The sequence below is a fragment of the Falco naumanni genome, chromosome 5 (genome assembly GCF_017639655.2).
Source record: "Falco naumanni isolate bFalNau1 chromosome 5, bFalNau1.pat, whole genome shotgun sequence".
Taxonomy (NCBI): domain Eukaryota; kingdom Metazoa; phylum Chordata; class Aves; order Falconiformes; family Falconidae; genus Falco; species Falco naumanni.
The window spans coordinates 77,845,003-77,872,762 of NC_054058.1; the positions used below are offsets into that span (position 1 = coordinate 77,845,003).

General features: G+C 64.0%; 4 protein-coding genes and 1 non-coding gene across 8 annotated transcripts; 1 reads left to right on the top strand and 4 right to left on the bottom strand.

The window, feature by feature from the left end:
* Window positions 1-399: 399 nt before the first annotated feature.
* Window positions 400-3,339, top strand: LOC121088292 (reticulocalbin-3-like). The gene is made up of 7 exons (XM_040594146.1): window positions 400-470; window positions 847-1,053; window positions 1,443-1,633; window positions 1,938-2,110; window positions 2,223-2,283; window positions 2,573-2,772; window positions 3,114-3,339. Exons 2-7 carry the CDS (start codon window positions 848-850, stop codon window positions 3,219-3,221), a joined length of 939 nt encoding a protein of 312 aa, XP_040450080.1. The 5' UTR covers window positions 400-470; window position 847; the 3' UTR covers window positions 3,222-3,339.
* A 509-nt stretch (window positions 3,340-3,848) lies between these two features.
* Window positions 3,849-10,394, bottom strand: PRMT1 (protein arginine methyltransferase 1). 3 transcript variants are annotated; one of them, XM_040594142.1, is made up of 11 exons: window positions 10,292-10,370; window positions 8,751-8,804; window positions 8,419-8,520; window positions 7,484-7,639; window positions 7,337-7,400; window positions 6,774-6,916; window positions 6,335-6,422; window positions 6,126-6,241; window positions 5,712-5,862; window positions 5,096-5,217; window positions 3,849-4,721 (listed from the first exon to the last, which is right to left on the bottom strand). In XM_040594142.1, exons 1-11 carry the CDS (start codon window positions 10,319-10,321, stop codon window positions 4,638-4,640), a joined length of 1,110 nt encoding a protein of 369 aa, XP_040450076.1. In that variant the 5' UTR covers window positions 10,322-10,370; the 3' UTR covers window positions 3,849-4,637. The 3 variants fall into 3 exon arrangements, with proteins under 3 accessions (XP_040450076.1, XP_040450078.1, XP_040450077.1); XM_040594144.1 differs by lacking the exon at window positions 10,292-10,370 and adding an exon at window positions 9,357-9,431; XM_040594143.1 differs by lacking the exon at window positions 8,751-8,804 and having other exon boundaries at window positions 10,292-10,394.
* A 433-nt stretch (window positions 10,395-10,827) lies between these two features.
* On the bottom strand, window positions 10,828-22,961 carry POLD1 (DNA polymerase delta 1, catalytic subunit). Its single transcript, XM_040594110.1, has 26 exons — window positions 22,906-22,961; window positions 22,484-22,653; window positions 22,002-22,109; window positions 21,663-21,803; window positions 21,162-21,287; window positions 20,811-20,979; window positions 20,119-20,363; window positions 19,672-19,838; window positions 19,102-19,206; window positions 18,747-18,887; window positions 18,195-18,305; window positions 17,456-17,647; window positions 16,870-16,958; window positions 16,647-16,763; window positions 16,299-16,412; window positions 15,887-16,034; window positions 15,536-15,631; window positions 14,935-15,072; window positions 14,411-14,586; window positions 13,811-13,963; window positions 13,340-13,442; window positions 12,888-13,020; window positions 12,166-12,279; window positions 11,988-12,040; window positions 11,622-11,719; window positions 10,828-11,038 (listed from the first exon to the last, which is right to left on the bottom strand). Coding segments are annotated over exons 1-26 (3,306 nt in total). The 5' UTR covers window positions 22,908-22,961; the 3' UTR covers window positions 10,828-10,941.
* Window positions 22,962-23,733: 772 nt separating this feature from the next.
* On the bottom strand, window positions 23,734-27,690 carry RPS9 (ribosomal protein S9). Of its 2 annotated transcripts, none has more exons than XM_040594156.1 (6): window positions 27,595-27,690; window positions 26,801-26,906; window positions 26,595-26,717; window positions 25,513-25,699; window positions 24,496-24,704; window positions 23,734-23,797 (listed from the first exon to the last, which is right to left on the bottom strand). In XM_040594156.1, the coding sequence occupies exons 2-5, from the start codon at window positions 26,895-26,897 to the stop codon at window positions 24,527-24,529; spliced, it is 585 nt and encodes a 194-aa protein (XP_040450090.1). In that variant the 5' UTR covers window positions 26,898-26,906; window positions 27,595-27,690; the 3' UTR covers window positions 23,734-23,797; window positions 24,496-24,526. The 2 variants fall into 2 exon arrangements, with proteins under 2 accessions (XP_040450090.1, XP_040450091.1); XM_040594157.1 differs by lacking the exon at window positions 27,595-27,690 and adding an exon at window positions 27,546-27,569.
* LOC121089696 lies at window positions 23,871-23,964 on the bottom strand. The gene has a single exon (XR_005828323.1). It is a non-coding gene; the product is annotated as a small nucleolar RNA SNORD88 (small nucleolar RNA).
* Window positions 27,691-27,760: the final 70 nt, after the last annotated feature.

Here is a 27,760-nt window from a genome sequence, read left to right on the forward strand (position 1 = left end):
CCTACGTTCCGGTCCCCAGTAAAGCCCAGTATAGCCCACTCTGGCCCAGCACCAGTCTCTTCAGCCTCGTACGTTCCAGTACACACCAGTACGGCCCAGTATAGGCACAGCATGCTACAGTCCGGCTCCCACTACAGTCCAGTATAGCCCAGTATAGCCAAGTACAAGTCTCTTCAGCCTCGTATGTTCCAGTACACACCAGTACGGCCCAGTATAGGCACAGCATGCTACAGTCCGACACGCAGTACAGCCCAGCATCGTCAGCACGTCCCCGCCTTCTTTTGGGGTTAGAAACTCCGTTTTCGGACACAAGAACTTCCCCCTGCAGCAACGTGGCGGGCAGCAGCCAACCCGCGCGTAGCCGGCTGTCCCCACGTGGGCAGGGCGGCCTCTGATTGGTCGGTAGGGCGGCGAGGGGGCAAGGCTCGGTGCGCGGGAGCTGCAGGACCCCCCAGACGGGCCGGGGCGAGGTGGGGGGGTCCAGGACGGTCATGGAGGAGTTGGGGCTGGGGGAGTCCTGAGGGGTTCCGGGGAGGTCTCCGAGGGGCTTGGCGGCGTGCGGGGGGTCTGCGAGGGGTGGGTGGGTCCAGACGGGGGCTTGGAGGCTTTTGGGGGGGTGCTGGGATCTCCGAGGCATTTGGGAGGGGGCGGTGCTGAGGGGCTGGGTAGGGGGCTGGTTCGAGTCCTAGAGAGCTGGGGGGGTTGTGGAGGGGTTCTGAGGGGTTTGGAGGGCTCCGAGAGGCAGCTGTGTGGTGGGGGGCTGGGCCCAGCTGCTGTGGGTCGGTTTGGGGCCATTTCTGGTCGGTTTGGGGCCATCGCGGGCCGCTGACCCTCCCGTGCCCCCAGGATGCTGCGGGGGGGGTGGCTGTGCCTGGCAGCGCTGTGGCTGGTGGGGGGCTCCCACCCCCCCGAGCGGGGGCTGCCCCGGGACCTGGGGGGAGCCCACCATGACCACGCGGATGGCTTCGCCTACGACCACGAGGCTTTTCTGGGGCCAGAGGAGGCTCGAACCTTCGACCAGCTCTCGCCATCTGAGAGCCAGCGCCGCCTGGGGTAGGGGGGCTGGGGGGGACCCCCCACTGTCCCCTGATCCAGGCATTTAGGGGGTTGGAGGAGAGCCAGGTGGCCTGTGGGCGGCAGGGGGGGGACCCAGGACCCCCACTATTCCCGGACCCAGAAGTCTGGGAGCACCCAGGGCCCGCCCAGTGCCCCTCACCCGAGTACCCAGATACCCGGGGGACCCTGAGGAACCCAGGTGCCCCCAGACCCAAACCTCCCCTGACACAGCCCACCCATAGGGGCCAACATGGGGGGCAATTAAGGCCAGTCTTGGGCCCATTTTTGCCATTTAAGGTCAGTTTTGGGGCACTCTGTGCCCATTTTGGGCTATATCACGTTGGGTGGGGTTTGGGGGCTCCTGAACCCCCCCTTCCCCCCCCCAGGCTGCTTGTGGGTCTGATCGATGGGGACGGGGATGGCGCGGTGACAACAGAGGAGCTGCGGGGCTGGATCGAGCGGACGCAGCGGCGGGCACGGGAGGAGAGTCTGCGCCGGGGCTGGCAGCGCTACGACCGTGACAGTGACGGCATCGTGACATGGGACGAATATCGGCGAGAGGCCTATGGACACCCCGGTGAGGCGGGGGGGACGAAGTACCACCCGGGGGGAGGGGGGGGTGGGGCTGGATGCCTGAGTCCCCTGGGTGGGGGCATGGGGGGGGGGTCTCCCAGATGCCTGGGTCCCCTCAGAGAGTGCCCATGTGTCCCTTGGGTGGGGGTTGGGGGATGCTGTCTCCTAGCTGCCTGATCCCCTGGGGGGGGGGGGGGGGGGGGGGGGGGGTTATGGGGTCTCCTAGATGTGTGGGTCCACTTGGGGGAGGTTCTGGGGGTCTCCTGGATGCCTGGCTCCCTCGCTGAAGACCCCTCCTCTCCCCACAGAGGATGACTTTGAGGGGACGCAGCACCCCGAGACATATCGTCAGCTGCTGGCGCGAGACGAGCGGCGGTTCCGGGCAGCTGATAAGGACGGGGACGGTGGCGCCAACCGCACGGAATTTGCTGCGTTCCTCCATCCCGAAGACTTCGAGCACATGAGGCCCCTCGTGGTGACGGTCAGGGACCCCTGCACAGAGGGGGGGGCGGTGAGCTGGACGCCTGGGCCCCCTTTTTAAGGCAGGAATGGTCAGGGAGTCATAGCGCCCCCCCCCCCCCCTTGTTTTCCAGGAGACTATGGAGGACATGGACAAGGATGGAGATGGCTTCGTCCAGGTGGACGAGTACATCGGTGAGCCTGGATCCCCAGGTCCTTCTCTGGGGAGGAGGGGTGGGTGGCCCAGACCCCCTGGGTCACTAATTAACCCCAGGCCAGGACACCTGGGTTCTTAATTAGCCTTAGCCCTGACCTCCTGGCTGTCTGCACCCTTGGGTCCCTCTGGGGGGTGGTGGATGGCGCAGGCCCCCCAGGTCCTCAACCTCTGGGTCCCTGGATGCCCAGACCCTGGGGTCCCCACGTGTCCCCCCACCTCTGGGTCCCTGGCTGCCCGGGCCCACCCTGACTGGGGTCCCCCCTGCAGCGGAGCTGTACACAGGCACCCCAGGCACCCCGGAACCCCAGTGGGTGCAGGAGGAGCGAGTGCAGTTTGTGCAGGCACGGGACCGGGACGGGGATGGGCGCCTGGACCCTTCCGAGGTGGGGCACTGGCTGCGGCCCCCCAGCCCTGACTGGGCAGGGGTGGAGGCTGCCCACCTCCTGCACCACTCGGACGCTGACAAGGTGACACACACACCACACACCCCCCCCCCGGGTAGAGGAAACGGGGGCCTGCACCTATGGGTCCCTGGGGGAGGGGGGGAGGCTGGGTACCCCTAGGGTGGGGTAGGGGAAGCACCCATAGGTCCCTGGCGGAGGGGGGAGAGGCTGGGTACCCCCAGAGCGGGGTAGGGGAGCACCCATAGGTCCCTGTGGGAGAGGCGGAGAGGCTGGGTGCCCTATGGATGGGGGATGGGAATACCCGGGACACCTGAATCCCTCCCAGGGTTGGAGGAGGGGAGGGCCTGGGTGCCAACAGCTGGATGCTGTGGGGATGGGTGGGCCATGACCCACCCCTCCCCCAGGATGGCCAGCTGACCAAGGCTGAGATCCTGGGCAACTGGCAGATGTTCGTGGGTAGCCAGGCCACCAACTACGGGCAGGACCTGGAGCGCCCCCACGACGAGCTGTGACCCCCCCCGGGATGCTGGGACCCCCCAGTGGCGGGGGACAACACAAAAGGACACTTGGGGGTCAGGGGCACCATCTGTGCAGGGAATAAAGATGCGGGGGAGTAACTCCCCCACCCCCACAAGCTGCCCCAGCTGTGACAGGGACCCCCCGGGTGACAAGGGCACTGTGGGGACACCGAGCCCCTCCAGGGACACGTGGGACCACCTGGACCACTCTCAGGTGATGGGGGGGGTATCCCCAGGATACTGAGCCACTCCAGGGACAGCTGGGACACACCCCCACCCCAGGACACGAGACCCAAAGGTGACATTATGGAACCCCCAAGGGACAGTGGGGCCACGCCCCCCACCCCCCCACCCCCCCCCCCCGGACCACCTTAGGTGATTATACCCTGCGGTCACCCAAGTGACATTAGGAACCCCTGGGTGACAGCAATGACACTCCCCCATCCCCCTCAGGGACATGTGGGAAGCTACCACCAACAGCAGGGGACATTTGACCCCATGCCCCCCACCCCACCCCGGGACCCCCAGGTGAAAGCATGACACATCCTCCAGAACAGGGAACTCTCCCTGATGACACTGGGGACCCCCACCTGGAAGTAGGCCCCCCTGTGTGACACCAGCCCCGTTCAGCTGCATTTATTCCTCAGCAACAGCCCCATATAAAAACATAACTTACGAAAGTGGGGGGGGGGGGGAAGATGGGACACAAGGGGCCCCCCTGCCACAGCCCCACAAAACTGGCTCCCCCCAAAGGAACCCAGGGCTGGGGGAGGCTGGGGGCGGGGAACAGGATGGGATGGGATGGCAACAGGGACCCTCCCACCCCCCCCAAAGATTGGGGGGGGGGGGGGGCAGCTGAGAAGATCCATGAGGGGACACTGGGGACCGTGCCCCCCCACCAAGAGGGAGAGCCCCCCACCCCCAAAATCACAGGACCCCTCCCAAGTCAGGGAGGGACAACACTTGGAAACCCCCAAAGACAAGTGGGGGCTTCCCCTAACATGAGCCCCCCTCCCCAGGACCCCTTTTTACTGGGGAGGTGACGCAGGAGACCACCCCAGGGCCATGGGGGTTCATGGGGGACACACATTGCTCCCCCAGCAGGGGCAAGAATTTGGGGCAGCCCCCTGTGGCAACAGGAACGGTATCTGGGGTCTCCCCAGTGACAAGGGGGGGGGGCAGGGCTACAGGACCCCACCTATAGTGTCAGGGGGGCGATTTGGGGGAACCCCCCCTGGATTTGTGTGTGTGTGTGTGTGTGTGTGTATGTGTGTGTTGAAGCCCTCCACAGGGACATGGGGATGCCACCACACACCCCCAGGCTGAGGGAGGTCCCTTGGTTTGATGGGAGGAGGGGTGTCCCATTGTGGGGGTGCCCCCTCCCCATTTCGGGGGTGCCAGGCCCCCACCCTAGCGCATGCGGTAGTCAGTGGAGCAGGAGAGCTCGCAGAGCTGCCCCTTGAAGTCCAGGTCGATGGTGAAGTCAAGGTCACGCTGCAGAGGAACAGAGGGGTCAGGGGTCCCCCCACCTCTCAGAGGGCCCCCCAAAACCAAAGGGACACCCTCTGTCCCCAAGGCACCCCCTGCAATGTCCCACATTGTATTTAGCACTGGGTTCATGGAGACGGTGAAGACCACCAGAGCTTCCAGCCTCCCCCCAGTGTCCCCAAGGCCCTGCCCTTGTCCCCAAGATCACTGGTTGCCCCAAGGTCCTATCCAATGTTCCTCTGTTGTCCCCAAGGCCCTCCCCAATGTCCCCAAGGCCCTCCTAGTATTGCAAAGATCCTCTCCAAAGTTCCTCCATTGTCCCCAAGGCCCTCCCCCATGCCCAAAAGCCCTGTCCATATCCCCGAGGTCCCCCTGCTCACGTTGTTCTTGGCGTTGGGCTTCATGGTGATGGTGCCAAAGATCTCCTCCCCAGTCTTGACGGTGAGGTAGTCCTCCATGTAGAACACAGTCTGCTTCCAGTGTGTGTAGGGGGACTCAGGGCCTGTGGACACCGTAGGGATGCCGTGGGGGGACACCTCTGGGGGTCAGGGGACACCCCACAGGGACACACGTGGAGGCCCCTGGGGTGAGCAGACCCCCCCGGTGACCCCCCAAACCCACAGGGCAGCACCGGACTGCCTGCTTAGCACCAGCACTAGCCACACCCACCCTGAGGCACTACCCCCTTTGCTGGCCACGCCCCTGATCCTGCCCCACCTCCCCACAGGCCACACCCCCTGCTCCAAGAGGAACACCCCTCCATGACACTGAGCGTCTGGCCCCGCCCTTTCGGCTAAGACACACCCCCTAGGTCCTTGGTTCCACACGGGCCCACAGCAGATGAACCCGATAGGGCCCTGCTGGTGGTCCCGCCCCTTCTGCGGCTGGCCCCGCCCCAAGGGGATCCCCCACCCCGCTCCACTGGTGAAGCTGGTTTGCTTGCAGCAGCAGGGTTAGCGATAGAAACCTGCTGCTGGCCCCGCCCCCCCCACTCACTGGTGGAGAAGCCCGTGCGCTTGTGGCAGCGCGTGAACTCGATGTTGAAGTACGCCACCAGCGCGTGCACGTAGTCGTTGCGCTTGACTTGGAGACAGAAGGGTGCCGTGAAGGTCAGCTCCTCCACCTTCACCGTGTAGATGTCCACCTCCTGCAGGGCGGGGGGCACGTGGCAGGCGCGGGTCCCACACAGCCTCCTCCTGGGGGGTGGGGGGAGGGGGGGGGGCGGGAGGCACACCCAAATCTCCCTGCTTGGCTTTCTGGAGGGGCACCAGAACCCCCAAACCTGCCTCCCACAGCCAGGGGAACCACAGGGAGCCCCCCACACCCCACTCTGGGGATAACAAAGCGCTAAGCCAGCCTGTGACCCTCCCAAAGGGGTTGGGGAGGTCCCTGTGACCCCCCCAAACCCACCTTAATGAGGCAGGCATTGGTAACAAGCTGCTTAGGGTCCACCACATCGACAAGGGGCTCCTTGATGGCCACGTCCTTGATGCAGGACATGTCAAAGCCGTAGACGTTCTCCCACCCTGCAGGGGGTTAAAATGGCCATGGCGGGGGGTGGGGGGCACACAAGGTTCCCCCTGGACCCCCCCCCAAACCCCCCTTGTTCCTCTACTCACAGTGGATCTTGTAGTCCTTGTACTGCCGGTCTTCTATGGCTGTCACATAGAGCGTTGCCCGGTCAGGGAAGATGAGGCCGTCAGGTGTCTGGGGGACACATGGTGGGGGTCAGCGCAGCCAGGGGAGGGACTGGGTGTCCCCAAAATCTGGCTGGGAAGGGCTGAGGGCAGTCTGTGGGGTCTGGGGAGGGTTCCAGGGGGCTCCCCGGTCTCAGCAGCCACTCATTGTGCACGTGGATGAGGGTGATAGACATGGAGATTTGGGGGGGGAGGCAGGGCGGTTTGGGGGATCGAGGAGGTTCCTGGGTGGCTCCAGGCCTCCCCCCAGACTCTGCAGATGCTGGACTGGATGGAATGAGGTGGATTTGTGGGAGCTGCAGAGGGATGGGGGCCATGGAGGGGGGTTGGAGGGGGCAACCCAGGGCCTCCCCAGACTGACCAGCCACTTGTCACGAGCGTAGATGACTGTGTTGAGCATGGACTCGTAGAAGAGGCAGTAGCCCATCCACTCGCTGATGATGATGTCGACCTTCTCCACTGGCAGCTCCACCTCCTCCACCTTCCCTTTGATAATAGAGACCACTGTGGGGCAGGTAAGAAAAGGAGTAGTCAGGGAGGGAAGAGCTTGGGGGGGCTGATGGGGGGCAGCTGGAGTAACCAGAGCAACAGTTAGGGAAACTGGACAGTTTGGGGGCACTTATGTGACCCAGAGGGTCTCAGGAGGGCAGTTAGGGGGCTCAAGGTATAACTGGGTGGCACTTCAGGGGGTCAGGGGAGGTACTTAAGGGTCCTGCAGTTATTTGGAAGTGCAGTTAGGAACCAAGCAGGGCAGTTAGAGGGACTAGAAAGAAATTGGGGGGCCAGGTAGGGGATCTGAGGGGGCAGTTAGAAGTCCCAGGGGTATCTGGGGGGCATTTAGGGGTCAGGGCCAGTAGTTTGGGGTCCCAAGGTTATCTGGGGAGCAGTTAGGGGTCAGGGGGGGGCACTCAGGAGTTCTCTCACCATGGTCCAGCTTATTGGCCTTGACGATCTTGACAGCATAATCGGAAATACTGGAGCACTCAATCTATGGGTGGGGGCACAAAGATGAGCCAGAGGCCCCCAAACCACATGGAGACCCCCAACCCTCCTAGGGACCTCCTGGCTCACCCCGATGACGCGGCGGGCACCAGCTTTGGCAGCAAACATACAGAGAATGCCAGTGCCGCTGCCGACATCCAGCACCACTTTGTCCTTGAAGAGGTGCCGGTTGTGGAACATGGAGTTGCGGTAGGTCAGCGTCCGCACTTCATCCTTCAGCATCTCCTGGGTGGGAGGGGGGGAGGCAATGGGGGGAGGATTGGGGGAACCTGCACCCCAGCTTCCCCCCGAACCTTCCCAAAGTCCTCCCAGTCCCCCTGAGCTGCCCTGAGTCTCCCTGGGCTCCCCTAATCCTCCCAAAGTCCCTCCCCAGGCAACCTCATCCTTCAGCAACTCCTGCACCTCAAAACCACCCCTGACCCCCCCAAACCCCTCCTGAGCTGCCTTGAGACCCCCTGAGCTGTCACAAACCCCCTCCCACACCCCCTAAACCCACCTCATCCTTCAGAATATCCCAGGGGGGCACTGGGGGGGGGGCTGCAACCCCAAACTCCCCCAGTCCCCCTTAGCACCCCACACAAGCCTCCCATGTCCTTCAGCATCTCCTCATGAGGGAGTGGTACAGATTTGTTGGGGCCCTAAATCTTGACACCCCTCACCCAATGATATCTCCCTAGAGCATCCCTTGGGTGACAGCCAGGATTAGCAGCAGGTCCCAGAGTCCCGAGTCCCCCGCTCAAACCACCTTCTGCTTCAGCATCACTGGACAGGCCAAAGAAATGGGGAGAGGGGCCCCCAAGAAAATTTGGGGGGACTAACAACCCCACAGCCCCCCCCAAACTCACTAATGACCCCACAGCACCCCCCACAAAACCACTCCTGCCCCTCCGGTGAGCACAGAGTGGGTGGAAGGGCACCTCCCAACCCCCCCTCCTGGGCTTGCCACAGCCCCCCTCAGCCCAGGAGCAGGGGCGGTTGTGGTGCTCTGCGAGGGTGCCCAGTACCTCATGGATGCCAAAGTGGGCGTAGGAGTCAAAGTAGTAATCCTTGGAGGTCATCTCCTCGGCCGAGGGCTTGGTGCTGCTCTCCCCGGGGGGGCACGAAACCTGGGGGAGAGGGGCACAGGGGTGTGGGGGGGGTGAGGGGAAAAAGGGAGGGGACCCCTATCAGACACACACCCCCAGTAGCCCTGGGATCCCCCCCCCAAGTCCTATTGCTCGCACATACACAGGGCTGCAAGGGAGGGGTGCATGGGTGTACAGGGGTTTGGGGGGGCCCTGGAAGTTTTGGGGAGTCCTGGAGGAGTGGTTTTTGGGGGGGTTTAAAGGATATTTACATCTTCTAGCGGCGTCTGGAGGCTCATCCCGTTAGCCAGGGTGGCTACAAACGTCTAGGAGAGAGGAAGGGAGAAACGTCAACCCCGGGGGAGGCCGGGGGACCCCCAAAACAGGCCGGGGGGGCCCCCATGGTGGGGGGAGGAGAGCCCGTTGGGGGGCTGGTAGGGGCTTTGGGGTGGCGGTGAATAAATTAGAGGGGACACTGAAGGCTTGGAGGGGTCTAAGGATTCTGATTCCAGGTGGCAGTGAAGATTTTGGGGGCTTAGGAGCCCATTTTAGGGAGCAGTGATGGTTTGGGGTGGGCACTGATGGTTTGGGGGGCTCAGGAACCCTTTTTAGGGGGCAGTGAGGATTTGGGGTTCAAGACCTCAATCTGGAGGGCATTGATGGTTTGGGGGGCTCAGGACCTTGATTTAGGGGGCCAGAGGGGGTTTGGAGGACTCATGAACCCATTTTGGGGGGGCTCTGAGAATCTCGAGGGCACTGAGGACCCCTGTCTGGGGGGCACTGAGGATTTGGAAGGGACAGGAACCTATTTGGGGGGCCTGTAGGGGGGAAGTGGTGATTTGAGGGGGAAAGAACCCCATTACAGGGGGGCTCCAGACCTCAAAGTGGGGGGCAGCTCATTCAGCAGGGGAGAGGAACAGGCAGGTTTGGGGGGCAGCAGCTCCTGTGTCCACCCCACCATTACCCCACGACGGGTCTGGGTCACGCCTCTGTCACAATAGGACCTCCCAAATCACGACACGCCCCGCTCAATACACTGCCCCCCGCCAATTACGACAGGACCCTCTCCAATCATGCTCCCCCCCCAAAACTCAGCCCCTCACAACAGGGTCCCCGCTGTCACGACAGACCCTGCCCTATCGCCCCCCCCCCCCTTTTGTTCCCACTGTGGCGGGAGCCGCGTGGCGGGGGAGGGGCCTCGAGGAGGGGGTGTCGGGGGGGGGGGGGGGGGGGGGTGTCCGGGCCCCCCACGTGGCCCCACCGCCACGTGGCCCCTCCCCCCACATGCGCGTGAGGCCACCCCCGCGTCAGGACCCCTCCTTGCCCTCCCCCCCCCCAGCCTCATTACCCTCCCCCGGAACCCATTATAGACCCCCAGCACCATTACGCCCCCCCCCCGCCCCCGAGCCGCTCATCCCCAGACCCCCGGAGTATTACGGCCCCCCTAGAGCCCGCCTCCTCCCGCTCCCCCCGATTAACCGACCCCTAGACCCCCACGACAGAGCCCTCACCCCATTATGTGCCCCCCCAGGCGCATTACGGACCCCCTTGGCTCCACGAGTCCCGCCCGCGGCCTAATTCTGGAGCCCCCCCGAAGCCCCCCAACCCCACCGCGGCCCCCTCAGAGCTCCCCGGCCCTATTGTAGGCCTCGCCATCCCCACTACAGGCCCTTCACAGCCCCCACCCCGGCCCCATTAACCAACCGCCGCCGCCACTATAGGCCCCTCAGGACTCCTCCAGGGCTCCCCCCCGGCCCCATTAAAACGCCCCTCGGCCCCGTTACAGCATCCCCTGGGCCCGGTCCCCGCTCACCTCCATGATGCAGTTCGCCGCCTCCGCCATCTTGTGAGCGCGAGGAGCAGCCCCCGCCTCACCGCCCGCTGCCTTTATACTGGGGGCGCGGCGGAGAGCGCCCCCCGCGCCACCCCATTGGTCGTCGCTCGCTAGAGGCGCGGCCCATTGGGCGGTACGGCCGCCGCTCGCCGCCCGGCCCCGCCCCACCGCGCGGAGCAGCGGCGGACGGGCCCGCCGGGCTACGATTGGGCGGCGCGATGTCAGTCAACTGGGAAGCCCCGCCCCGGTGCAGCTCCGCCTCGGAGGGTGCGCACAGGCGGGGAGACGCCCATCACGAAGCGCCCCGCCCACAGCAGGCTCCGCCCCTGAACGGAGCGCCCCGCCGTGGCGGGGAGGACGCCGGCCGCGCTAGCCGTCCTCCCCTAGACACCCCGCTCCCCGAGATATCCCAACGACCCCCATCCCACCCCCCATTATCCTTAAAGGGGACCCAGGGCCTCTCCCCTACCCCCACCCCCCGCCCCGCCCCTAGCCACAGAACCACTCAAAATCAGTGCTTTTTTAATTATTATTCACAGTAGAAAACCCACCAAAATGCCCCAAATCCCGCCAGGGGAGGGGTGGAAGGGGGGTCCCGGAGGGTCCCAGGACCCCAGAGCGGCCTCCCCTCACCAGCTGGGGGGGCCGAAGCGGGCCACCAGTCGCTCCTGCGCGTCCAGGTCCTTCTGCACCTTCCACCGCATGTAGAAAATGGGGCAGTCGCGGCTGGGAGGACACGGGGACATCAGGGGGGAGGGACAGGGATGGTGTGGGGGACACTGTGGGGGTGTATGAGGGGGACACTGGAGACACAAAGACAGTGTAGGGAGACACTGGGGACAGCAGACGGGACAGGGATGGCACTGGGGACACAGAGACAGTATGGGGGGACATTGGGGACATCACGGGGGGCAGACAAATGGCGTTGAGGACGTAGGGACATGTGAGGGGCGACGGGGGCAGAGTTGGGGGGACAGGGATGGTATTGGGGACATTGTGGGGGTATATGGGGAGGATATTGGAGACACAAAGACAGTGTAGGGGGACACAGGGGACAGGGATGGCATTGGGGGACACGGACAGCATGAGGGGGACATTTGGGACAATGTTGGAGACAAAATCAGGGATGCTGGGGACATCAAGGGGACACGGGAGACCCAGGGACAGCATAGAGAACATTGGGGGATGGTGGGAGGACACTGGCGATGTTGGGGACAATATTGAGGACCACCACGGACAATGACAGGGGGATGTGGGGCACCTGGGGATAGCGTGGGGGACACAGGGGGTGGCAGCTCAGAAAGGTCACCTGGTGCAGAGGACGTCCTCGTGCAGGGAGCCCTGGCAGCGCTGGCACTGGCTCCAGAGTCGGGAGAAGCGCTCTTCCAGCGCTGCCAGCTGGGACACCTGCGGACAAAGGCTGGCATCAGAGACCACCCCAAAAACAGAGATCCAGGGAACCCCCCGAAAAAGGGACCCAAGTGTCCAGGACACCGCCCCAAAAACAGGGGGACCCAGGAATCAGGAGTGCCCCAAAGAGGGGACCCAGAAGTTTAGGATACCCCAAAAAAAGGGGGAAAAGGCATTCCACCCCCTACCCCCCCCAAAAAAAAAAGGGGGGACCCAGGTGTCGAGACACCCCCAAAATATGGACCCAAGCATCCAGGACCCCCACCTCCTTCTGGTAGAGCTCGGACTGTCGCTGCCGGCAGAAGTCACACACGGCACCTGGCGGGGTGGGGAGAGAAACGGGGGACAACTGGGACCTGATCCTGCCTGGGGTGGGACCGGGGGGCAGCTGGCAGCAGCCCCCGGGGGGTCCCCGTTATTCTTGGGGGGAGGGTCCTACTCACCATGGTGAGTCAGGATGGCCCGACACCCCACGCAGGTGCTGCGCTTGGTGGCAAAGGCCATGAGCCCCCCGACCTTGGCTGTCAGCACTGTCTTGCAGCGGGTATGCTCCCCCTCTGTGGGGAAAAAAAGAAGGAGTCGGGGGGGGGGGGGGGACGACAACAAAATCCCCAACCCCCCTAGAGCCCCCCAAATCCTCCCACACCCCTGGGAGCCTCTAAATCTACCCCCCTCCTTCCCCAGGGGCACCCTGTGCTGTGGGTCCCCAGAGCGGGTCCTAGGGTGGGGGTGGGGGATTTGGGGGAGACTGGGGGGTATCTGGGGTCACCTGGTGGGTTTTGGGGTCCCCAAGCAGGTTTTGGGGTGCCCCCAGTGAGGTTTAGGGTCCCCTGAGAAGGATTTTGGGGTCCCACGTGTATTTTGGGGTAATCAGGCAGGAGGACACTCTCAGCCCTGCTGTCCATACAGCTGGGACCAAGGGGGTGTAGGTGGGATTTCGGGGTCCCCTGGATGAGTTTGGGGTCCCCAGGTGGGTTTTGGGGTGCAAGAGCATTTCTGGGTTCACCACAGTATCAGTTTTGGGGTGACTCAAGCAGGAGGACACTCTCAGCCCTGCTCTTGCCCAGGATGGGCTCAAGGGGGTACTGGTGGAAGCCCTGGGTGGGATTTGGGGTCCTCGGGTGGGTTTTGGGGTGCCCCCAGCGTTGGCTTTGGAGTGACTCACGCAGGAGGACGCTTTCGGCCCGGCCCTCGCCCAGGATGGGCTCGAAGATGCGGAGCAGAGGCTTGGCCAGCTGCTGCTCCAGGTAGTAGCGGGTGTCGATGGGCAGGTTGTGCTCCAGGGCATAGATGGGATCCTGGGGGGTGGGGGGTGGGGAGGGGGGCAGGCAGCGGCTTTGAGGACTCCCCCGGCACCCCCCGATGTCCCTCTGTCGCGTCACACCCCCAGTTTGTCCTCCCAGAAACCCACTGGTGCCTCATCCCTCTGTTCATCTCTGAACCACCTCCATGTTCTCCCTGGGCTCCCCAGCCCCCATTACATCCCCCCCATGTCCCCCCACCCCCTCACAAGCCGCCCCAAATCCCCATCATGGCCCCCCCCGTGTGTGCCTCACAGGATGAGCCCCCCCGACTCATGCCCACCCCAACCCAAGTGCCCCCACACACACTCCCCACCTCAGACTTCATGTAGGCAGCCACCCCCTTGGCGCCGGTGACGATGACATAGGGGACGCGATCGCCCAAGCTGGGGGCACTGCCAGGGTCCCGCTGCCGCATCCTAAGGGCAGGGAGGGAGGCACCCATGGGTGGGGGGCACCCCACTTTGGTCACCCCCACCCCCCCTCCCCCAGTCTGGGGACACCCACCTGCAGGTGCCCCATAAAAGTGCCCAGTTTGGGGAGGGGGTATAGGGTGCCAAATTTGGGGGGGGGGGGGGGGGGATCTGTTTTGTGGTGCCCATGTAAGGGGTCTCCTTTTTCAGGTGCCTATTTGGGGAACCCCCATTTTGGGGTGCCCATTTGGGGGTCTCTACTTTCAGTTGCCCATTTTGGGATCCCCCTTTTGGGGTGCCTCTTCCAGTGTGCCCACCCGGGGGTCCCCATTTGCTGGTGCTGGTTTTGGGGTGCTGCCATAGGGTCCCCCCACCTCTCGGCCAGATGGACGTGGGCCTGGGGGGCTGCGTAGGCACTGGCCGCCCTCGTTAACTCCTTGGTGATAACGAGCTGCGAGATGTCCACCCGGTTACACAGCAGGTCCGAGATCACCTCCTGTGCGTGGGCCACCGCCCCATCGGGGTCCCTGGAGGGAAAAAGCAGGTTCAGGGGGGCTGGGGGATGCCCACATCACCCCGCAGGGTCCCTGGGGGGCAACACAGGGGGTGCTGGGGGTGCTGGGGGACCCCCAGCTGCCCCAGGAGGTCTGAGATCACCCCTTGGGGTCCCTGGGGGAGAAAAGGGGGTTGGGGGCGCTGGGGGATGCCCACATCACCCCACAGCTTCCCTAAGGAGAGGAGGATGGGGGGTGTCACAGGGCCCTACAGCACCCACAGAAGACATATGGGGACCCCCCGCCCCCACAGCATCCATGGGGGGCACACATGGGGACCCCTGCACCCCACACCCCATCCACCGGGGACACATGATGACCCCCCTCCCCCCGGCCCCTTCTCATGGAGAGACACCGTGTGGCACACAGTGCTCACAGGGACACCTCCCCGCCCCACAGGACCACCCTGCACCCCCTCACCGGTGTAGCAGGATGCGGTGCAGGCAGGCGGTGACCAGGTTGGCAGCCAGGGGACAGTTGTCACGCCGAACGGCCTCCAGCCCCTTGCAGTCCAGCTTGTCGTGGGCCTCGGCGCGGGAGGAGAAGCAGAGCCCCGCGTAGCGCTTCTTGCTGATCAGCAGGTATGGCCAGTACACCTGTGGTGGGGCAACCTCAGCACGGACCACCTCAGAATGTGGGGACCCCCCCATCCCGGGACATGGGAACCATCCAGGGACACAGGGGTCACTGAAGGGACAGCTTTGGGGCTGTAGGGATGCCCCAAGGACGTAGGGAGACCCCCAGGAAAACTTTTGGGACATGGGGACCCCACAGACATCCCTGAGGACATGCGGACCATCTCAGTGATGTGGGGGTCTCCCTGGAGACCACCCCAGGGACCCTCACAAGAATGCAGGGACATACCTGGGGACATGAGGACCGCTCCCCCCAGGGATCTAAGAACCCCCCTTGGGGACGTGGGGACCCCCCCGGGCCCCTCTGACCTTCTCAAACTCCAGTTTGATGGGGGAGGGGAAGTGGCTGGAGACCCAGGTGGCCACCTCCCGCCCCAGGGCCATCGCCTCAGCCACCGAGGTCACCCCCAGCCGGCACATCACCGAGTCCGTGTCCCCGTACACCACCTGGGAGGGCATGGCCTCAGGGTCACACTCGGGACCCCTACATCTCCCCCCAGCATTCCCAAATCCTCCCGGGACCCCTGAAAACCCCGGGAACTCCCAAATCTGCCCCTGGAACCCCCAAGCTGTCCCTAGGACCCCTCCCCAACCCCCCCCGGGACCTTCAATTCTCCCCAAGACCCCCAAACCGCCCCCAGGACCCCCCCCAAATCCCCTCAGCACCCACTATAAACCCCCCAGGATGCCCCAAAACCCCCTCAGGACCCCCTAAAACTCCCTGGGATGCCCTGGAAAACCCTCAGGACCCGCCACACCCTCCCAGGACCCACCTTGGCATCAGCAGGGCAACCCAGCACCAGGCAAGATTTGCCCTCTGGGGCCCCCCCAGCCCCTCGGCATCCCCCCCGAGGGCCCTCCCGAATGCCTCAGAACCCACCCAGGACCCCCAGAAGCCTCCTCAGCCCACCTTGGCATCTGCAGGGAAGCCCTGCGCCAGGCAGTATTTACTCTCCACCAGCTGCTTCGTCCGCTCGATCATCTGGCGCCCAAAGCTGGTGACACTCTGGGGACACACACAGGGACATTGGGGGGCTGTGGGGCAGAGGGGGGCGTAAGGCAGGGAGGGCTGAGGGGCAGGGGCCCCCCACCTGCCTGAGGGGTTTGGGGAAAGCCCAGTGCTGGGTCCAAGAAGCCCGGGGGAGGCTGTGTTGGGGACAGCACGTGCTGTGGGGATCTGTTGGGTGCTGTGGGGCATCGTGGGGTGCGGTGGGGTGCCACGGGGAGCAGTGGGGCACTGTGAGGCAGCCACGGGGCTCACCTGGGAGATCTCGAGGCAGGGCAGGCGCCCAGCCTGGGCACCGGTGAAGCCATAGACTGAGTTGGCGCTGACCTTCAGTGCCTGCTGCCGCCCGTCCAAGACCTGCCGCCGGAACCCGTCCTGCTCCTGCGCCAGCTCTGCCTTCACCCTGCCAGGACCTGCTGTGACCCACAGCGACCCACAGCCAACCCCAGCCCCAGAACCCCACAGAGGGACACAAACCCACCAGGAACCCCCAATCTTCATATGGAGACCCCAAAATCCCTCAGGGGGACGTGTCCCTCTCCATGTCCTCTCCATGGCCACCTGTGTGTGTCCCGCATCCCCCCATGTCCCCCTGTTCCTTCACGTCCCCCCCCGTTCCTGTATCCCCCTGTCCCCCAGTGTGTGCTTCCACCCCCCATGTCCCTACCTCTTGCGGGCAGCCAGCAGCCCCTCGAGGACACGGGGCAGCAGCCCCTTGCGCACGCTGGCAGTGACAAAGAGCTCACCCGTTGGGGTGCGAATGAAGTCACTGGGGCCCAGCCTGGAGGGGGAAAAGGGGGGGTCACAGGGTGGGTGGGGGCACCCACGGCTGCCTCCTGGTGTCCCCACTGCCCCTGATCCCCCCAGCCCCTCCCAAGCCCCACCCAGTGACCGCGACCCTACCCCAGCCCCTCTCAGTACCTCCCCTGCTCTCTAGCCATTCCAGCTGTTCCCAGTACCCCCCAGTCCCTCCCAGTTCCCCTCTGGTTCCCCCCCAGTCCCTCCCAGTTCCCACCCAAAGCGCTGGGGCCCCCCTGGGGGCAGCAGGGTGGTGTAGCAGAGGTTGTGTGCCATCATGATGGAGGGGTACAGCGAGGAGAAATCCAGCGTCACGATAGGCACGTCGTAGTACCTGGGCGGGCACAGGGTGGGTTACAGGGGGTCAGGGGGTGTCACAGAGGAGTTTGGGGGTGTCACAGGTTTGGGGACACACACGGAGCCAGTCCCCTCACACTCACCCCTTGAGGGGCTCAATGACAGTGGCCCCCTCATAGTCCTCCCCCCCCTCTGGCTTCACCACCGGCATCAGCAGGTCCTCCTTCATCGCCTGGGGCACAGGGGGGTCACTGGCACCGGGGGGGGCACCAGCACCCCCAGTCACCTCCCTGAGACCCCAATGGCTCCCCAGCCTGTGTCCCCACCATCCCTGGTGCGTGCAGATCCCCTGCCGCAGGGGTGCCCGCCCCCATATCCCTCCTGTGTCCCCGCATCCTCACGTCCCCTGTCCCCACCTCATCCCTCCCAGTGCCCATCCCCATGCCCCCCGACCCCCTCATCCCTCCCAGTGTCTGTCCCCATGCCCCCAACCCCCTCGTCCCTCCCAGTGTCGATCCCCATGCCCCCCAAACCCCTCGTCCCTCCCAGTGTCCGTTCCCATGCCCCCCGACCCCCTCATCCCTCCCAGTGTCTGTCCCCATGCCCCCAACCCCCTTGTCCCTCCCAGTGTCCATCCCCATGCCCCCCAAACCCCTCGTCCCTCCCAGTGTCCGTCCCCATGACCCCCAAACCCCTTGTCCCTCCCAGTGTCCCTGCACCCCCTCTGACCTGCCGCAGGAGCTGCGAGACCACCTTGACCTGCTGTCCCCGGATCAGCAGGTAGCTGAGGGGGACACCAGTAACACGTGCCATCTCCACATAGTTCACCACCACCATGAGCTTCTCCAGCAGCCGCAGTGGCAGGAAGGCGTCCTTCAGGCAGTACACGGCCAGCCGGCGCCGCGTCTGCTCTGAGCCATTCTGGGGACACGTTGGGGACATGTCAGGGACATTGGGGGACACAGGGACAAGCCAGGGACATGGCTGGGACATGAGGGGACACCGGGGAACAGCATCCTCCAGGCAGTAGACAGACAGCGCTGTGTCTGCTACAAGCTGTTCTGGGGGCACGGGGACACGTTGGGGACATATCAGGGACATGGGGAGACACAGGGACGTGAGGGGACACTGGGGGCCATGGGGGGACACCAGGGGAAAGCATCCTGCAGGCAGCAGACAGCTAGCTGGCGCCACAGCTGCTCTGAGCTGTGCTGGAGATACACTGGGGACCTATCAGGGACACTGCAGGACATGCTGGACACAAAGGGACATGTCATGGTCACAGCTGGGACATAGAGGGGCATGGAGAGGACAGCATCCTTCAAGCAGTAGATGGCCAGCTCAGCTAGTGCCATGTCTGCTCCAAGCTGTGCTGGGGACAGGAGCAGACATGGGGGTAGGAAGGAGGGGACACGGGGGGCAGGACAGTCCCCAGAACCTCCCTGGGGTGCCCCTGCCCCCCCCACACCTGGAGGTCGGTGATGATGCTGTGGGGCACGTCCTCCTTCTGCTCATGCAGGAAGTGGAAGCTGACGGCGTTCAGGGTGTAGGAGCGGAGCTTGTGGTCCCGCAGCAGCACCTGTGCACGGCCCTGCTGCACCCCACTGCACCCCGGCAGCACCCCAAGGGTGCCCCAACACCCTGGCAGCACCCCAACACCCTGACTGCACCCCATCCGCACCCTGACTGTGCCCCAACACCCTGACGGCACCCCGATTGCACCCTGACTTAGCTCTGACACCCCAACAGCGCCCGACTGTGCCCCAGCGCCACCCTGACAGCACCCTGCTGCACCCAGTTGTGCCCCGACACCCCGACTGCACCCCAACACCCCAACAATTGCCCTGACAACCTGACAGCACCCACAGCCCCTAAATCCCCCACCTCCAAGTCCCCCCACACCTGCAGCACATTGAGGGTCACCCAGCCCCACCCACCTGCAGCTCCCCGGGGCCCCCCATACCTGCAGCATATCAAGGGTCACCCAGCCCCACCCCAGCCCCCCCGGGCCCCCCCATACCTGCAGCAGGTCGAGCGTCACCCTCCCTGCGGCACTGACCACTTTGCTCTCACGCCGGCCAAGCTGCCGGGACTGGAATGCTGAATCCCGCACAACTGAGCGGCACTGCTGTATGCGCCCCAGGAAGGGGAAGGATTCCACCTGGGGGGCAACGAGGGCAGTTGAGGGGCCATGAGGGGAGTTGGGGAGCAGGGGAAGGGTTCTGCCTGTGGGACAGGTTGAGGAGGGGAGAGGTCGGACTTCTACGGCCAGGTTGGGGGCCGCAGGGTGCTGTGGGGCAGGCTCGAGGGGCTGGGGGGAGGGGCATGGGGTGCCACGAGGCAGGCTGGGGGCTATGGGGCAGGTTGGGGGGCACCTTGAGGACGTGGGCACGCTGCAGCAGGTAGGGCAGGTCAAAGTTCTGAATGTTGTAGCCCGTTATGATGTCGGGGTCCACGATCCGGACAAACTCAGCCCATGACTGGAGGAGAGAGGGGACGTGGCGGGTGGGGTGGAAAAAGTGATCAGAGGTGTCCCCAAAACTCCCCCAGACCCCCATAACCCCCCCAACCCCAGGAAGGACCCCCAAGAGCTCCCCAGGCCCCTCCTGGAGCCACCCAGGACCTCCAAGAGTCCCCCCCAAGCCCCCCACACACCCCCAGGACTCCCAAGCGTCCCCCAGGGACCTGCTGCAGGCCCCTAACCCCCTGAAAGCCCCCCAGGACCCCTGAGCATCCCCAGCTCCCAGCCCCCCCCAAACACCCCAGATTCCTCCTGGAGCCCACCAGACCCCCTGAGAGCCTCCCCCAGGGACCCCTGATCAGCCCCCAGATTCCTCCTGGAATCCTCCCACACACCGCAGGAAGCTCCTGGAGCCACCCAGCTCCCTCCTGGAGCTCCCTAAACCCCTCCTGGAGCCCCCCAGCCCCCTGTCCCCCCCACTGACCTGGAGGAGATCTCGCTCCCGCTGGAAGCTGAGCACCTGGGAGCCGAGGATGGGAGCGCAGGGCAGGAGGGTGAAGATGGTGCGGAGGAAGGGCTCACGCTCCCCCTGGCGCAGCACCACCCCCGCCACCTGGATCACCGGGTCCCGCTCCGCCTCAGGGAACACGCCTGGGAGCCATGTAGGAACCCTCGGGTCACCCCACGCCCCCTCATCAACCTGTGCCCTGACACCCCCCTGCACCCTCCAGCCCCTGGCCCTGTGCCCCGACATCACCGCTGTGCCCCCACTGTCACCTCCATGCTCCAACATCACCCCTGCATCCCACTGTCACCTCTGCACCGCAATGTCCCCCCATCCCCCTGTCCCTTCAGTCCCCCCCATTCCTCCACTGCCCCTCCTGACCTCCCATGTCCCCCCTCCCCCGCGATGTCCCCCCCTGCCCCTCACCCTTGCGGCCAGCACACTCGATGTCGAAGCTGAGGATGCGCAGGGGTGGCAGACAGAGCCAGGGTCCCTCAGGAGGGTGACTCCGCAGCCCCACCCAGTCTACATCCGCCTCCAGCTGGCACAGAGAGACTGGTGGGGGGTGCCCAGGAGGGACCCCAGGGCTGGTGGGGGCCCCCCGCAACTGGTACTGACCCTTCTCTACCTCCAGCCAGCAGCACCCCACCAGCCCTGTGTCCACCATGAACCTGGGGGGAAGAAATGGGGGTGAAGGCGGGGGGCAGGACTGGGGGGCAAGACTGAGGAGGTTTGGGGACCCCAGGGGGTCAATGGGGGACCCTGGTGGGGCAGATGAGGGCAAGTGGGGGGACACAGGGGGGCAGATGGGGACTTTAAGGGGGGGGGGGGGGGCCTGGGGACAAATGAGGACCCCAGGGGGGCAGACAAGGGACTTTGGAAGGAAGTGGGGGAGCCCCAGGGGGCACATGGGGACATAGAGGGGTAGCTTAGAGATGCTGGGGAACAAGTAAAGACCCCAGGGTGGCAGACAGAGGACCCTGGGGGGCAGTTTGAGGACTCCAGGGGACATGGGGGGAAACCACGACAGAGGTAAGCATCGGGAGGAGCAAACTGGGGACCCCAGGGGACATGGGGGAGCCCATGAGACAGTTCTGGGAGGCGGTAGAGTCCCTTACCTGATCTCGAAGTCAATGTTGGCCTCAAACGGGGGGGCGGGGTGCATCCCCAGCCCACCCCAGCGCAGCCCCTGCTCCAGTAGCCGCCGGGCGGGGGCAATCAGCCGGGGGAGGGCCAGGACCACCCGCACAAACAGGGCCATCTGCCCCCCCTGGTACCCCAGCATACCTGGGGGACGCACCAGGGTGTCAGCAGCTCCCCTGAACCCCCCCACAGCCACTTAGGGGGCTCCTCCTGCCCCATAGCGCAGCTATGCTACGGTTTCCCCCACACAGGTCACCCCCAAACCCCTCCAGAACCCCATTGCTTGGCATGGGGGGGCTGGGGGGTGGTGTGGGGGGATCACTCACTCTGCTTGTGGCACAGCTCCAGGGCCAGCACAGCCTGGCTCAGCCCTTCCTTGCTGTTCCGCTGCTCCCGCAACAACGCTGCATCCAGCTCCCGCTTCAGGTCCTCCAGGTGCTGCACCCCCAAACCTGGAGCAGGGGGACAGGGAAAGAGAGGGGTCATGGGGAGGCCCTGCACCCCCGGGGGGGGGAGAAGGGAGAGGCAGGGGGAACACTGAGGCCCTCCCACATCCCACAGTGATCACAACCCATAGATGAGCCATTAATCCACAGGTGCAACTGGGAGGGGCAGATTTTGGGGGGCTCAGGGGGTTATGGAGGGGGCTAGAAGGGTTTAGGGGCTCCCGAGGCGGGTCCAAGGCACAACCCTTATACAAACCACTAGAGAAGCCCCAGGTGGAACTGGGGGCGGGATGGGGTGTTGTGGGGGGAAGGGGGGTGAAGGAGGGTTGGAGGGGAAGGAGGGTTGGGGGGGAAGGAGGGTTGGGGGTGTCCTTGACTCACCAGGCGGCCCCAGGACGTAGAAGTAGGGGGAAAAGCCGTGGACATGGAGGCAGACGCTGTTGCCAGCTGCTGTCACCCCAAAGACGCGGAGGATGGGCACAGGGCCTTGGGTGGCCCCTGACATCCCAGGCAGTGGGGACCCTGAGGGGGCATGGCTGGGTCACACACTCCCCTGGCAAGGGGTTGCTTAGGTGTCATCCCCTCCCAGGGCACCCATGAGTGCTGAGGGGCCCCTGAGGTGCCGCCCTCAAGGACTTGGGGGTCTGAGTGCTCCCCCAGGGGACACATGGGTGCAGAGGGTTGTCCCATGGGTGGCAGGGGGGTCCTGTGGGTGCTGACCGATGTAGTGGTCGATGTCGAGCTGCAGGAAGCAGAGGGTGTCGGGGGGCTGCAGAGGCAGGGCCGGGCGCCGCCACTTGGCGTTCACTTCTCCCACAAACTGGCTGCCTGGGGTGGGGGACAGAGCCTGTCCTGACCCACAGCACACCACAGCACCTCCAGCATCCTACCCTGCCCCCCAGCACCCCATCCTGCCCCACAGCACCCTGTCACACCCCCAAACACCCCTACCCTGCTCTCCAGCACCCCACCCTGCCCCACCGCCTGTCCCATAGCACCCCAAACACACCTACCCTGCCCCCCAGCACCCCATCCTGCCCCACAGCATCCGCAGCCTGTCCCATAGCACCCCATCACGCCCCCAACACCCCAAACACACCCACCCTGCCCCCCAGCACCCCATCGGCCCCCACAGCATCCCATCCTGCCCCACAGCACCCCATTCCACCCCATAGCTCCCACACCTCTGTCCTCCACCTCACCTAGGGGCTGGCTCTCAGAGGTCTGGGGGGGCTCCTCGGCTGCCAGCTCGGCCTCCAGTTCCTCCAGTTGCGCCAGCTCCTCCTCGAACTGGGATGGGACCCCCGCCCCCCCCCGCAAACGCTTCGCCTGGGGCGGACCCCCGGGCGTCCCCGGCCGCTTCCCCTCCATCCTGTGGGGAAGGAGCAGGGGGAGGTTGTGGGGATGCGCCGGGGCCCCCCAGCAGTCCGGGGACAACCCCCCCAGACCCAGCACCCCCTCAGAGACTCCCCACCAGAGGCCACTCAGTCCCCAGGGGCCCCTCAGAGACACCCTCAGGCTCCCCCCAGCTCCTTACGAGTTCCCCGGAACCCCCAACCCCTCAAGACCCCCCCAGACAGCGGGGAACCCCCCCTGCCCCCTCAGGACCCCCCCAGCCGCGCACATTACGCCGAGGAGGCGTTCTCCCGCCAACAGCGATGGGGCGTGGCCAACGGGCGGTTCCTCCCCGGAGATGCGCGGCCATTGGCGAATGCGGCCACACGTGACACGAGACTTCCGGCTTATGGGCGGCGCCATGTTGAGCGTGGCGGAAAGGGCCGCCGGGTATCCCAACCCGCACGCCGGGGGAACACAACCCAGAGACCCTCCCACACGCCCAGGCTTCTGCCCCACCCGCCCCCAAACGGAGGAGTCTGGACCCCAAAATTCCCAAGTAACCCAGGCACTTGCTGCCCGCCCCCCCCCCCAAAAAAAAAATTGAGGGGTTCAGACACCCCCAAGGTTGAGTCGAGGCCTCCCCCCCCCCCCCCAAAAAAAATCCTCATTTGGAGGCCCCAAGGTTGCAAAAACCCCGAGGTTGCAGGACACGCCCCACATCATCCAGGGACCTCAGCTACTCGGCCACCCCCCCCCCAAAACAAAAAAGTCTAGACCCCACCCTCAAAATCAGGGCCCCCAAAAAACCAAAAACATTAGGGACCCTCCCCAAATCATCCAGGGAACCCAGGTACTCAGCCCCACCCCCCCCCACCCCCCCAAACCAAGGTGCTCAGACAAACCCTCCAAATTGAGGGATCCAGATAACCCCCCATAAAACTGGGGGACACCCCCCCTCCCTCCCCCCAAAAAAACCACCCTCCCAGGAACTGAGGCATCCAGACCCACCCCAAGGTTGGGGACTCCCCTCCCCCGCAAAAAAGCCTCCAAGGAACACAGGAGGCTGCTGTGTGCCCCCCCCCCCCCCCCCCCCCAAACACAAAAGAGATGCCAGTGAGACAACTCCATTTATTGGCATTAACCCCCACAGGGGGACCCCGAATTCTGGGAGCTGGGACCTGGAAAAAAAAAGCAGGGGGGTTAGTGGTGGGGACCTCAAAAACCAGCACACACACACCCAGCACCCCCAGGGGCCCCCTCAGACCCCCCAGGGTGTCAAGGTCCCTGGGGGGTGCACAGACATCGTCAGGGGTTTCAGCGCCCAGTGCTGCCATCATGGGGGGCCCCCAAAATGCACCACCACCCCCAAAAGCCCCACAAACTTCCAACCCCACTTTCTACCCCTATTCCTAAACTCCCAAGAAACCCAGCACCCCAAAACCCAACCCCCCAAAACCCCCAGCACCCCAAAAATCCCACCCCTAAGTCCCTGAAACCCAACCCAAGATCTCCCATCCCCAAAACCCACTCCCCAAATTCCTCCAGCATCCCAGAACATCCAGTGCACTCAAAACCTGACACCATCCTAAGACCCCAGCTCCCCCAAAACCTGCTCCAAGTACTTCCAGCACCCCAAAACCCTCAAACCCCTCCCCCCACCCCTAAGACTCCCAGCACCCCCAAAACCTTTTCTCTACTGATTAACTCCAGCACCCCAAAACACACTCCCCATTGAATAGCCCCAGCACCCCAAAACCCTTGCACCCCCAAACCCAACACCCACGCCCCAATTCCTGCCCCCCCCCCCCAACACCTCCAACCCCACCCCTCTGTCCCCCCACAAACCCCTTCCCCACAGCACACGTCATGCTCTCACCCCAGGGTCGTCCCCCCAGTTTTCAGGGGGCTCAGTCCTCCTCCTCGTCCTCGCCCCCCCCTGCACCTCCCTGCCCCTTCTTGGCGTTCTTCCTCTTGACCCTGCCAGGGCGACCCCCCCCATAGGGAGAGCGCAGCGAGAAGTCGATGTGCTTCTGTGAGTCCAGCCGCACGATGAAAGAGGGGATATTCACCACCTGCTTCCGCACCCTGGGGGGAACCCCAAAATCGGGGGAGTCAGCACTCCAAAAAACTGTACCAGCAACTCCCTCCGGGCACCCCAACCCCACTGCAGGGAGATCCTGCCCTGGGGAATGGGGATCTGGCTCTGAAACGGTACTTTCTGTTAATGTTGGGTCCCCATAAACTTTGGGGTGCACCCCTTAAATCTTGGGGTACCCCTTAACTGCAGGACCGTTGTTTTGGGGGTACACTCTTGCAAAGTGTTGCCCCTTCCCTATTATGGAGCAGTGTTACCTAGGGCAGGGGCTCCCAGCAGCAGGGTGCTGAGGCTGTGCAGCTGAGCACAGCCCCCAGCCCCTTTGCAGGGTGTGTGCAGTGAGAGCTGGGGGGTAAGGAGGACACTATGGGTGTGCAGATTGACATGTGCCTCCCCAAAATTTAGGGGTGGTGTCTGCCAGTGTGTGGGCCCCCTAAAATTTGGGGGGTCACCCAGATGTAGACCCCAGCCTCTTTGCAGTGTGTCTTCAGTGAGAATTGGGAGGACAGATGAAGAGGGAGGAGATGAAGCACAGTATGGGGGTGTAGACTGAAGTGTGCCCCCCACAAAATTTAGGGGGGTGCTTGGCAGCATGCAGCCCCCCCCAGATTTGAAGGGCGGGGGGGTTACCTGTGCTTGGACCCCGTCCCCTTCACAAGGTGTACGGCAGAGCCGCAGTGAACCTTGCCGACCTCGCTGGGGGCTGACCCTCACAGTGCAGAGAGGGTTTGCTCATGCTGTGGAAGGGCCCCTCAGGGTTTGGGATGGCCCTGAGGGGTGGGGGGCGTAGGGACCCACCGAATGTGGCGCTGACGGATGAGGACACGAGCATGGTGGATGGACTTGGCCAGGCCCAGCTTGAAGACCTGAGTCTGGAGACGCCGCTCAAGGAAATCCTCAATCTTCAGCCCCAGGATGTAATCCAGCTTCATCTTCCCCTCATCCAGCACCCCGATGCGCACCAGCCGCCGCAGCAGCGCATTCCCTGAGGAGGAGACAGAGGGAACACGGTGAAACATGGGAAAATGTGGCACAAAGGGGATGAAATGGGGGTAAATGGGGTCAAAACAGACTGAAACACAGGGAAAAGGGGGGCAATCAGGCTGAAACAGGTGGGGGGGGGGGGGGGGGGGGTGGGGAATGGAGGCAGAAGAGGGGCAAATTGACCAAAACAGGCAAAATGAGGGGAAGAGGGGCCCAAATGGGCTGGAACAGGGACAAACAGGCTGAAACAGGAGCAAAAGACAGCAACAAGAGGCAAACGGCCAGGGAAGGGGTGACAGAATGGGAGAAAATGGAGGAAAAAAAGAGGAATGAGATGGAGCAAAGGGGGCCCGGGGGAGAAGAGCAGAAGGAAAGCGGGAGCTGGAACAGGGGGAAGGGGGGCAAAGAGGGACAGAAACAAGAAAAAAGGGGGTGAAAATATGAAGGAACAGGGTCAAGGTGAGAAGTATTGGAGAAAGAAGGGGGTGAGATGGAGCAAAGCTGGAGAAAGCAAGGGACAAGATGACCAAATGGGACAAAAAAAAAAAGGGGGGGGCACAGTGAGGCAAAGTGGGCGGTGAGGGGCATAAAAGGGAGAGGACCAGAAAAAAGGAGAGACAAAAAGAAAAGAGAGGGGACCAGGGCAGTAAAAAAAAAAAAAAAAAAGAGGGGGATAAGAGAAAACAAGGGGAGGAAATGGGGGGAAAAATTGTGGGGAAGTAGTTAAAAATGGGGTGATCAAAACAGGGAGAAAAGGGGGAAACTGTGAAAAAAAAGAGTAAAGAATGAAAAAGGGATGAAAAAAGGAAGAGTAAGGACAAAGAGTGGGGAAAAAAGCTGGCACCAAAGAGGGGTGCCAGGGAGAAAAAAGGGTGACCCCCGAAATAAAACCTCACCCTCAAAGAGGCGCCGTGGGTCCTTCTCGTCAAGGGTCAGCAGCTCCCGCGCTGCCTTACGGATCTTGGCCAGGGTGAACTTGACCCGCCAGACCTCCCGCTTGTTGCGCAGGCCATATTCCCCTGGAAGGGAACAGGGGGGTCAGGGGGACCCCCAAAGCACCCCCTCCAATTCTTCAGCAGCCCCCCCCCCCCCCCCAACTCACCAATGAGCTTCAGCTCCTGGTCGAGGCGGGATTTCTCAAAGGGACGTCGAGGGGTGACATAGGTTTTTCGGCAAACCCAGCTGCGGGCAACTGGCATGGCAGCGGTCTGTGGGGAGTGGAAGGAGCATATTGTGGGGGGTCAGGCCTGCTGAACCCCCTCCCTAAAATAAAAGGGGGAGTCCCACACGTGCGACAGCTAGCCCAAGAAAGAATTGGGCCCCTCTAAAGTTAAGGGCCCCCCTTTTGCGCTGGAAGTTGCACCCGTGACTCAGCATGTGTATGTGCCCCCATATTATCTAGGGGGGTGTGCTGAGCCTTTAACTGGGGATGGGGCTGCTTCCGGGGGGCTCTAAAGCCCTAGGTGGTGGTGGGACCCCAACTCCCTCAACAGGCGGGAGGGTCTGACCACCTCCTCATTGGTTCCTTCTAGCACTGCGGTGGGGCGGCTCCAGAGCCCCCGGGGGTCCCGGGCACCCCCAAAATGAGCCCACTGTCCCGGCTACAGTTAATGCCGTGAAGGGAGATGCCCCAGAACCCCCCTGGGGCTGCAGGAGATCCTCAGAATACCCCGACGGGTGATGGCTTAGGCTGGGATCCCCCCCAACACGTGTGGCACTCCCTGCTCTGCGCATGCGCGGGGGCCGCACAGGCCCGGGGCCCTGCCTGGGGCCGGCTCATGCGCAGAGCGGGCGGAGACCCCCGGCACAAGGCCGCAGGCCAGGCCTGAGCTCGCCGTTCCCCTGACCCCGAGCCGAGCCCCGGTTCGGGTCCCGCGCTGCCAGATTCAGCCTCACCTCCGCGGCGGCCGCAGTGGCGGAAAGGAGGAGATGCTGGCGCCAGCGCCGCTTTATATAGGCCACGCGGATGTCCCTGCCTCTCACACGAGGTCAGCCAATGAGAAGGCACGTTGCTTGCGTACGGCCGGCCAATGGCTGAGCGCGCCTGGAGCGCACCGAGACG

What these genes read in the sequence shown, in the direction of transcription:
- LOC121088292 (XM_040594146.1), top strand. Translation starts at nt 848, where the DNA reads ATGCTGCGGGGGGGGTGGCTGTGCCTGGCAGCGCTGTGGCTGGTGGGG. An exon ending in AGAGGCCTATGGACACCCCG is followed by an intron (nt 1,634 to 1,937) that starts GTGAGGCGGGGG and finishes CTCTCCCCACAG; the next exon opens with AGGATGACTTTGAGGGGACG. An exon ending in CCAGGTGGACGAGTACATCG is followed by an intron (nt 2,284 to 2,572) that starts GTGAGCCTGGAT and finishes TCCCCCCTGCAG; the next exon opens with CGGAGCTGTACACAGGCACC.
- PRMT1 (XM_040594142.1), bottom strand. Translation starts at nt 10,321, where the DNA reads ATGGCGGAGGCGGCGAACTGCATCATGGAG. An exon ending in CCCACTTTGGCATCCATGAG is followed by an intron (nt 7,640 to 8,418) that starts GTACTGGGCACC and finishes CCTCCCACCCAG; the next exon opens with GAGATGCTGAAGGATGAAGT. An exon ending in AGCCCAACGCCAAGAACAAC is followed by an intron (nt 4,722 to 5,095) that starts GTGAGCAGGGGG and finishes GTTCCTCTGCAG; the next exon opens with CGTGACCTTGACTTCACCAT.
- POLD1 (XM_040594110.1), bottom strand. An exon ending in CTCTGAGAGCCAGCCCCTAG is followed by an intron (nt 22,110 to 22,483) that starts GTGAGGTGGAGG and finishes CCCCCACCCCAG; the next exon opens with GCAGCCAGTTTGTGGGAGAA. An exon ending in CACGTCCATCTGGCCGAGAG is followed by an intron (nt 13,443 to 13,810) that starts GTGGGGGGACCC and finishes CCCTGCCCTTAG; the next exon opens with GATGCGGCAGCGGGACCCTG.
- RPS9 (XM_040594156.1), bottom strand. Translation starts at nt 26,897, where the DNA reads ATGCCAGTTGCCCGCAGCTGGGTTTGCCGAAAAACCTATGTCACCCCT. An exon ending in CCCACGGCGCCTCTTTGAGG is followed by an intron (nt 25,700 to 26,594) that starts GTGAGGTTTTAT and finishes TCTCCTCCTCAG; the next exon opens with GGAATGCGCTGCTGCGGCGG. An exon ending in ATCCGTCAGCGCCACATTCG is followed by an intron (nt 24,705 to 25,512) that starts GTGGGTCCCTAC and finishes GGTTCCCCCCAG; the next exon opens with GGTGCGGAAGCAGGTGGTGA.